The 10,496-nt window shown below is 44.6% G+C and overlaps 1 protein-coding gene across 1 annotated transcript; it reads right to left on the bottom strand.

Annotated features, from left to right (window-relative positions):
* Window positions 1-8,171: 8,171 nt before the first annotated feature.
* Window positions 8,172-10,220, bottom strand: LOC147422266 (uncharacterized). Its single transcript, XM_086502599.1, has 3 exons — window positions 9,954-10,220; window positions 9,744-9,873; window positions 8,172-9,656 (listed from the first exon to the last, which is right to left on the bottom strand). Exons 1-3 carry the CDS (start codon window positions 10,093-10,095, stop codon window positions 8,774-8,776), a joined length of 1,155 nt encoding a protein of 384 aa, XP_086358725.1. The 5' UTR covers window positions 10,096-10,220; the 3' UTR covers window positions 8,172-8,773.
* Window positions 10,221-10,496: the final 276 nt, after the last annotated feature.

Here is a 10,496-nt window from a genome sequence, read left to right as displayed (position 1 = left end):
GGCGCATGGAGAGAGAGAGAGAGAGAGAGAGACAGAGAGAGACAGAGAGACGCAGGCGGCAGTCAAATGCAGGCTCGGCGCGATCTCCAGAGTCCCTCTCGGTCCCTCTCCGTCTCTGCGGGCAGCCTGCAACTCGACTGCATGAGTGTGCACGGCGTCACTCGCTCTCCGTCAGTCCCTCTCTGCGGGCAGCCTGGAGGTCGAGTCCATGAGTGTGCAGGGCGTCAGTCCCTCTCTGCGGCAGCTTGCACAGCAAGTGCAGTGCATGAGTCTGCTGTCTGGCGATTGGAACCCGCAAAGAGAGGGAGGCTGCAAGCCGAGACTGCGCTATATTTTGTCGCTGCGCTATCGTGTTTAGGCAGGGAAGGTGCAGGCGAGGACGTCGCAAGGCAGTGGATGCAGAGGAAGGGTGGTGCAGAGCGGGATGCGCAGGCCTCTCTCTCTCTCTCTCTCTCTCTCTCTCTAGTTTTGAGACGCAAATCTGCGTGTAGTAGTTTTGCGGACATGGAGTCCAGATGGCGCAGCCTGTTTCTGTGATTTTGTGTGTGTGTGTTGACAGGAGTGCCGCAGGTGAAGGGGGGGGGGGGGGGGGGGGGCGCTCGAAGCCGAAATGGCACGCATGCATTGCCTATACCTTAGATGTCAGTCTCAAAATCACTTAAGTTTTTAGTCGCGAACGAATCTTGAGCCTTAATTAATTAATGAAAGTGCGACTAGACCCAGTATACCTGGTATATGAACAGTGGAGACCTTGTGGACATTGTTGGTCATTAGTAATTACAACATGGACGGGAATAGAAACTACGTACTTTCTTAAAACCTCTATATGTAGGATCAAGGTGGATTAGAGAAAGAAGCATTCATGGTGTTAATGCATGCCAATGACAATGTTAAATACACAATAGAGTATGCAATGGAGATAGAGTAGAGTGTAGGTAAAACTAAATTGATTGATTCCACAGAAAGTGTGTACAAAGTGCTCATTATATAGAGCTGGCTTAGACATCTCATTTAGCATCACTGATGAAATCATACAGGGCTTCCAAATCAGCACATACAAGCTACAAACTCGTGGGTGACCTTTCGGGCCACTTTAGAGGTCCGTTAAGTAAGTGTAGGTGAGTCCACACCCTCTAGTAATGACCCCCATGGGTACCCACACCCTTCAGTACCTTTTCCACATGCTATCACATTGTTATGTGGCACATATGCATCCCAATAGGATAGAGGAGATACACAGGAACATAGGACAAATTTCACAGCTTACAACCTCCCCTTGAAGTTTGGACTATGACAATAGAAAATAGCTACGCCAATCCAGGCTGACCATCATCCCCAATATAGAGAACCATCCCCAATCTACGAGACTACTTATGATAAACACTCCAATCGAGGAGTCCAACACACAACTCTAGTCCAAGAGTCTGCAAAAATTTCATTGCCACAGCTTCATTGTTTTGTCTTCCTCCACTCCTACATCTTCGTCTTCCAACTCTGCTACCCGCACCATCTTGGTGATGTTGCTTCCATGGTTGGTGTAGTATATTGCTCAAGAGCTTTATTGAATGAAAATGAAAAGCTAAGTAGCACCAATGCAAAATAGAAAATTGATGATAATTCTCCTCCCCTTGAAGGTAGATCTCTCCTTTTCTCTCCCATTGTGCCTTGGGAACTGCTGCTACGGAGCCGAAAAGCTTTATAGGCTTGGCTTGATGAGATTTGGCGTCCAAGCATTGAGCATCAAATATGTTAGGGTAAGACAATCCCCTCCGAGATTGGGTTCTTTGTAGGGCCATGTAGTGCGGGCAGGCAGGATCAGATCGTTGGAAAGAGGGTAGCCATCACGGGCAAGCGCAAGCAGCTATCGAGGACGCGCGGTGTGGGAACCGATCCCAAATGGAGGCAAAAATCCCCAACAAAGGGAGTTTAATAAGTGGCCTCGCGCCCGAGTGTGCTCGTGTGATGCCCTGCTAGCAGACCCGACCTCCTTTTTCACTCAAGCTAAGCACGGACATTCACGTCCGCCCATACTCCTTACGCTAAAATAATCCTTTTAAACTCATAACCGTAGTGAATGCGAACACCTAATAACCGGTGGCCTAGCCAAGTGGGCCACGTCCCTTGCTTGTTGAAGAATGCCTTAAGATAGTGTTTTATCCTCGACTCAACAAGGATGCACACATACACACACACACACACACCTATATTTAGCAATATAATTGGATGACTTAGGGGTGTCGGATTGAGGTGCTTGAGGGTTGGTCGAAGAGAGCTCAGAAAACATGTTGAGATGCTGCAAGTAATGCTTGGAAATTGCAAAGTTGGGAAGGCTAATTTGAAATGCAAGTTACAGAAAAATCAACACAAGAAACAAAGTAAAATGCAAGTGCAATTAAAATATACGCTAATTGCTACATAATCGCAAGTACCTCTCATAGATTAGGGTAGTGGCTCACAATGCACTTGCCCAAAATCCATGAGATTTTCACAGCGATTGTGTATCTTATTCGCTACTAACACATGATGGAAAGAGAGGATTTAAGTGTGTAATTAGGAGAGATTGATTAATTAGAGAATGCTAATCTCATCGTAGCTCTGATACCACTTGTATGATCAAGGTGGATAAGAAAGAGAATCATTCATGGTGTTAATGCATGTCAATGACAATGTTAAATACACAATAGAGTACGCAATGGAGATAGAGTAGAGTGTAGGAAAAACTAGATTGATTGATTCCATAGAAAGTGTGTACAAAGTGCTCATTATATAGAGATGGCTTAGGCATCTCATCTGGCATCACTTATGACATCATACAGAGCTTCCAAATCAGCCCATACAGGTTGCAAACTCGTGGGTGACCTTTTAAGCCACTTAAGAGGTTCATTAACTAAGTCTAGGTGAGTTCACACCCTCTAGTAATGACCCCCATGGGTATCCACACCCTTGAGTACCTTTTCCACATGCTACCACATGGTTTTGCGCCACATATGCATCCTGTAGGTGTTGGAATTAGGGATGCAAAGAAATGCACACAGTTTGGAGAAGATGAAGGAAGCTCAAGGCACACAACTAAGAGTATGTTACTCACTATGCAATGGAAAGATACATAGCCCTAGTGTGATGGGCGTATATACAATACATGAGGGGAAAAACCTCCTAAAGAGGGAAAAAATTCCCCGGCGGTCCTAGTGTGTTCATGCACATCACTACCACATGTATATGGTAACAAATCCCCCCTGGAGTGATGCGGTGAACGAGAGCTGGCACATGAGTAAAGGGAAGTGACATGCCCTAAGGACATGATCAGTCCACAAAGGGGAGTAGGCCCAAAGCTTTGCGGAAAGCTTCAAGCTTCTCACAAGACAATGCCTTGGTGAAAAGATCTGCAAGGTTGTCCTGTGTTGGCACCTAAGCCAAGCTCTTCTCTCCTGCTGAGAGCCTCTCCATGACATAGTGGTAATGCACCTCAATGTGCTTTGTGCGATTATGAAAAAATGGGTTCCTTGCAACTGCCAATGCGCTCTAGCTGTCAGTGTAGATAGTGTTGTTAGTGTCCTGTCCAACACCCAAATTAGTCATAAGAGTCTGAGCCATACACACTCAACCGTAGATGTGAAGACTACTTTGTACTTAGCCTCACAACTAGAAGTGGCCACAGTAGGTTGCTTCTTGCTCAACCATGATATACATGAACTGCCAAGCATGAAACAAAAACCACTTGTGGATACTCACGTGTCAAAACAACCAGCCCAATCTAAGTCCAAAAAAGCATGTAAGTCTGGTGGCAATGATTCCCCCTTGGGATAAAACAAGCCAAGATGTAAAGTGCCACTAAGGTAGCGAAAAATCCTCTTGACATGCCAATGCTTAGACCCTGGGCTATGCATAAATCTGCTGACCTGTGAGACTGCAAACTGAATATCTAGCCTCCTGTTGCATATATAAATGAGGCATCCAATAGCAGTTTGGTAAACAGTGACATCTGCAGGATCACCAGCATCATGAAGACTCAATTTTAAACCTGTTTCCATGGGAGTGGCAATAGGTTTGCAATCCTCAAGTCCAAATTTACATAGCAATGTCTCTATGTAACTTTTCTGACACAATGTATACCACCATCACACTCCTTAAACTGTATGCCCAAGTAATGATGCAATAGTCCCAAATCTTTTATCTTGAAAGTAGCATTCAAATCAACCTTAAATTCATCAATATGTCTCTCATTTGGTCTAGTTATCAGCAAATCATCTACTTAAAGAACCATAATGAGAAGTACATCACCCTCACGCTTTACATACAATGTGCTTTCTGTTGGACTGTTACAAAAGCCTCGTTTGACCAAATGAATGTCAGCGTTCTCATACCAAGCACGAGGAGATTTCTTCAACCCATACAAAGCCTTCTTACATCTGCACAGTTTGTCCTCTTGTCCTTTCTTGACGAAACCGCAAGGCTACATTACATAAACTTCTTCAAATATGCCACCATTCAAGAAAGCAGTAACAATGTCTGATTGATGTACATCCCAACCAAAATGAGCTGCCAATGCACATAGAAAACGCACAGTAGTCATACGACAAGTGGGAGCACAAGTTTCTTTATAATCTATGTATTTTTGTTGTGCATAACCCTTTGCAACAAGTCGAGCCTTATGGCGATCAATCTCACCATCCGGCTTGCGTTTCAACTTGTAAACCCACTTCATACCAATGGCCTTTTTGTCAAGAGACAAAATCACATAAAGTCCATGTGTCATTTTCTATAAGTGCATCATATTCTGATTGCATGGCAGCCATCCAATTTTTTGAATTCTGTGCTTCATCAAAACATAGAGGTTCCTCAACATCATGTAAGCTAGATACAACCAAATCATAACAATCTGATGCATAAGATGCAAGGCCAGAGCCTGAACGAGTATGACTAGACAAAGGTGCATCCAATTTACTGTAACGCAATGTATGCACCAACCATTTTGGCATACCTCTAGCTTGCTCATTTTCAGCCCTTTCCTCATCAAGTACATCATGTACATCTGCATCAGTAATAATAGGTTGATCTGTAACATTTTCGAAAACCCCCATAGGCTGTACATTTGCCTCATTGGAATTTACATTCAAACTTCCACCACTGAAAAGAGGCAAAAAAGTGTCATAAATGTTATGTGAGCTTACATTACTGTCTCTAGTACATGACAGCAAGGGCTGAACAGAATCTTCCACAAACACTACATCACGTGAAACCAAAATACACTTTGTTTGCGGATGATACAACCTATAACCTTTGCTTTCAGCACTATAACCAACAAAAATACATTTGACAGGCTTATCATCCAATTTTTTGCGTTGTGTTTGTGGCACCAAAGCATATGTCAAACAATCAAAAACACGCATGTGCTCAATAGAAGGCTCTCTATCATGCCATGCTTCATATGGTGTAATAGATTGCAACTTTCGTAGGACACCTGTTAAGTACATAAGTGGCACACATGATGGCCTCAAGCCAAAAAGAATGCGTCAAAGCTTGACTTTTGACCATACATTGTGCCATTTTCGTAAGTGACTTGTTTTTCCTCTCAGCAACATTATTTTTCTGACGTGTATAAGGCACTGTACATTGGTGTTTTATCCCACAACTAGCCAGAAATGCATTAAATTCATGAGACGTATACTCCCTCCCTCGATCGGAATGGAGGGTGCCCATGGTACATTTCGATACATTTTCAACCATAGCCAAATATTGTTTGAACACATAAAAACTTCGGACTTCGCTTTAAGAGGAAATACCCATGCATGCCTGGAGTAATCATCAATGAAAGTTACGAAGTAAAGGTAATTGCCCAAGGACGGAGTTTGCATGGCCGGGCCCACAAACATCACTATGCAACCTGCATGTGGTCCTAAACTGAACCATCCTTTGGGAACTTCGAACGCTTCATCTTACCCAAAATACAGCCTTCGCAAACATGTTTGACAGGTGCTTCGAGAGGCGGCAAAGAAGCAACCATATCAGATTTCTGCAAACGCAGAAAACTGGTAAAATTCAGATGCCCAAAACGTGCATGCCACAATTTTGCATCTGAAAATAGCCCTTGAATCTGCAATTGCATTTGTAAAATTTTGTCCACACTTGTCATACAAAGTGAGCTTATATGGCCTATGGCACAAAAGGCCAGATGCAACAATTTCATCACCAAAACTGATCATTAACTGTACATTTGTCATCCACAAATTTGACTACAAGTCTAAGTCTAGCAAGTTCAGATACAGACAAAGATTATTCTTGATCCCAGGTATATAAAGTGCATCAACAAGTGTAAAATAACTGCCATTTGCAGCATTAAGCACAATCTTTCCAACCCCCTGAACTGGATAAGAGGCATTGTTGGCATAAGTGACTGAATTCCCATGAGGAATAAACTCAAGAGAGGTGAACAATTCACGATGTGAGGTAATGTGCTTTGTAGAACCACTGTCAAAATACCACACATGTGAATCTGCAGCAACTCACATGCATGCATCATGGACAGCATGATTGTAAGTACACTCTGCACTAAAAACCCATTCTGCATCAACATCATCATCACAGTCTCCTTTCATAGAAGACTCAACAATGGCTACATTTGTAGTGGAACCAGCATTCGCAGTGGAACCACCCCCTTTCTTCTTAGCCTCTTTGGCATTCAACTTAGGACACTGCTTGATCAAGCGATCATTAGCTTTACAATAATGGCAACGCATCTTCTTTTTGCCCTTATCACCAAAATTTACAAACGAATTGCTGCCAGAAGAAGCATTAGGAACAGAAGTTTTGTCACTCGCAGCAGAACCATAAGAAGTGGATACATTGTTGTTACCACCCTTTCTTTGAGAAGCAATAAAAGCATGTTTAATTAACTACACGTTGCCTAGTCCTGTTTTTTCTGGAAAGTGACTCTTGCAACAACAATGTGCATAATACATCAAACTTGACAACTTCACCTTTGACACAAGAACATGTTGCATCATGTAAGCCCACATAGCGTAATTGTCCCCATCCAATCTGTCCTCAGCAACAAACATCTTGAACATATCTGTGTTGTTGTCAGCCATGGAAAATGCCTGCACTTGATGTGAAAACTGCCCGAAATGAGAAGAAACTGCATGAGACCAACACGTACTATATAGCACAATCCGCAGCAGACTGTATGGGACCTGTTATGCAATAATTGGTGCTAACATAAATTTTGCACAAAATGACAAAATTGCCTATGCAGACCTGGCTATAGTGGAAATGGAGGTCGAAATGAGCTCGAATCATAGAAATCAAAGAAAGCGAGCAGGCATGTGTTGGAGCTACTCTGGCGACTAAGCCCGAGAGGACGCAACCTGCTCTGATACCAATTGTTGGAATTAGGGTTGCAGAGAAACGCACACAGCTTGGAGAAGACAAAGGAAGCTCAAGGCACACAGCTGAGAGTATGTTAGTTAGTGTGCAATGGAAAGATAGATGGCCCTAGAGTGATGGGCGTATATACAATGCACGGGAGAAAAAACCTCCTAAAAAGGGAAAAAGTGTCCCGGCGGTCCTACTGTGTTCACACACATCACTACCACATGCATATGGTAACAGTAGGATAGAGGAGATACACACCAACATAGGATAAAGCTCACACCTTACACTATAAGCCATATGTACAAGCCTGTTTGTATATATTGTGAAATGAACGCTCTAGCCTCTAGCCAAGAGAAATGCCTAAATGTAGTATAACGATAGGCAGAAGGTGGGGCACCCTTAGCACAAAATGCCCTTTTTAATGAAGTAAAATCGGTGCATCCCAAGTGGATACACGAAAGCCAAGGCATGGATCGTCCACTGGAAAAATTTGATGTGGTGGTTGCCAAAAGTCATAGATTTAACCTATGTTTTTTTTACCATTGAGCGTCGTGAAGGTAGTAGAGAGAAACTTACACATATCATGTATTTACAGTTCTATACAGTGTTGTACATGACACCCTCTAGGGACGACCATGGGAACCACCTTTCCAATAGGAAAAGAGAATACAGTACCCAAGAGAACGCAACCCATGAGCTTCAAACCTTCAACCTTGGGGTTACTGACTTAGCTACACTTCTTGGGTGATTTAACCTACGTTTGAACGGGTAGAAACAAATGAAGACTTTAACACGAGAACAATCCAAAGGTATCAAACATCATCAAATAGGCTAATCAAGCGGGTTTCTTTTGACTAGAGCGTTCATATTGTGAAATGAACTCTCTAACCAAGAGAAATCCCTAAATGTGCTTACACAAGTTTAAGGAAAGGCACATGGAGGGGCACCCTAGAAATGCCCTTTTTAATGAAGTGAAAGCGGTGGGATCAATCGCTCTCAACTGGGTGCATGAGAATTGAGGCATGGATCGTCGTCTAGGCGAATTTGACGTGGTGGGTGCCAAAAGTGAATATAATAGGTACTATTCCCGTGAAGAGAGAAACTACAGTCTCTCCGTGCAAAAGGGACCATGATGAATGGCATGATAACACTTCCATGCAGGCCATCATTTCAACATGGTATAGCTGCACTACATGATTATCAGGTTACAGCATGGTATGACAACCATTGGTTATATACAGGATGTGCTTTTGAGAGATAAACGAATTGCCTTTCTGTACAGATTTTGTAGCTGAAGTGTCTAGCTGCTTTTGGGCAATTGAGTTACGAGAATGCGTAAATAATCAAGCGGATCTTTGCTGCCTTGAGTCAATGAAGGTGAAGTTTGAACCCACAACCCAGATCAACACGGGCAGCTGGACAAGCTTGCCTGCACCTGCACAAGGCCATGGTTGAGCAGGTGGGCCCAGTAAGCCGGGCCCGACTCACATGGTTGGTTGGGCGAGGCCGGACCAATTAGGAGATCGAAGAGGGGTGCTGCCGCCTGAAGCTCCTGCTCTTCAATATAAGGGGACCCACAGCTCATCATCATCATCAGCTGCTGTAGCTGCTGCTGCTCTTCTACCTGTAGATAATTATGAGACGTCGACGTGGAGCCTCTAAACTCGCTAGTGCAGCTCTCTGCATCTGCAGTAGTACAGCTGGTGGCGGAGCCCACTAGCTTACTCTTGCTTCCGCCGCTTATCTGCATCTCACTGAACTCAGTTCGACACCTACCATGTTCGCTTGGCGTCCACATCCCTGCCTGCGTTGGTAATTTGACAGACTTGTTGCTCTCTGGACTAGGCAAGCTGCTGCCCGAAGAGTCGGACCCAACCCAGCTAAGACATGGCACACCACTCACCCCGCCAATGCTTGGCTTCAGTCGATCTATCAACTCTGTCGGACGCGCTGACGAGCTGGATGAGCTGGTGGATGTCGATCTGGCCGCCAGCCTGGCCTCAGCCTCCAGTCTCGCTACCTCCCATTGGGCCATGTGGTTGAAAAATGACTTGTCCGGAAGAACATGCCGACCAGGAAGAGAAGCACTGGCATGGCTGTGCTTGTTTTGCAAAAAAGTCAGGATTCCTGCCGTCTGGTCGAACCTGTGAGAGGTAGTATTAAGGGGGCAATGAGTGGCGGGATCGATTCCCATGCGCGTGAGCCGCTTCTTCATATGTGTATTCCAGTGGTTCTTCACCTCGTTGTCCGTCCGTCCAGGCAGGTGCGACGCTATTGTGGACCACCTATTTAGGACGATCGATCAAAGACGATTCTCAGCACGTAAGCGAATGTGTTGGGCGACTTAATCAGACTCTAATTAAGCTACTCACTTGTTTCCCAGAAGCACATGTAGCTGAGTAATAGTCTGCTCCTCCTCCACAGAGAACTGACCACGTTTGATATTGGGGCGCAGGTAATTGGTCCACCTCAGCCTGCAACTCTTCCCACATCTCTGAAGCCCTGCAGGGAATTAGACGATGGGGAAATTTAGAGGGAGTTCACGTAAATGCTAGAAGCGAATTCGGAGAGCTTATAGTTACCTGCCAGCCGTGGAAGGGTTCTCCAGCTGCCGTGTCCCTTGTTCTTGTCAATGAAAGCCACCAGCTTCTGGTCCTCCTCAGCAGTCCATGCTCCCTTCCTGAAGCCTTCATCCAGCTTGTCACAGCATGGTGCACGCCCCATACGTAGACCTTAATACATGTATGTATAGCTATCAATCCTCGACCCGACTCTTTATATATAGTCTGTCACCGAGTAACGCTAATCAATATAAGTAATTACCAACTGATGTGATCAGCTCATGAGGCTTTTGTATGCAAATAGCACAACCTTGAACCAATTATGGTCCCTTTCATCCGCACGCCGTCCTCATAAAAAGCTACCCTTGTAAACTTGTAGTCCACGCAATATTGCTCCCTATCCACCTCTCGCTCTGTCATGCTACATGACGCTCTCACCTTGCTCGTCATGCCTTCGCGGGAGACACTGACGTTCACACGGCCCCTCTCGTTGATCTTTTCACATCAATTATCACACAGTACACTCCTCTCTACATAGCCGATTGGGCTCGACACCTTTTTGGT

Source organism: Adiantum capillus-veneris, chromosome 27, assembly GCF_014529385.1.
Source record: "Adiantum capillus-veneris isolate H3 chromosome 27, ASM1452938v2, whole genome shotgun sequence".
In the NCBI taxonomy this organism is placed as follows: domain Eukaryota; kingdom Viridiplantae; phylum Streptophyta; class Polypodiopsida; order Polypodiales; family Pteridaceae; genus Adiantum; species Adiantum capillus-veneris.
The sequence above is the reverse complement of the archived record's forward strand: the minus strand, read 5'-3'. Positions and strand labels throughout refer to the sequence as shown.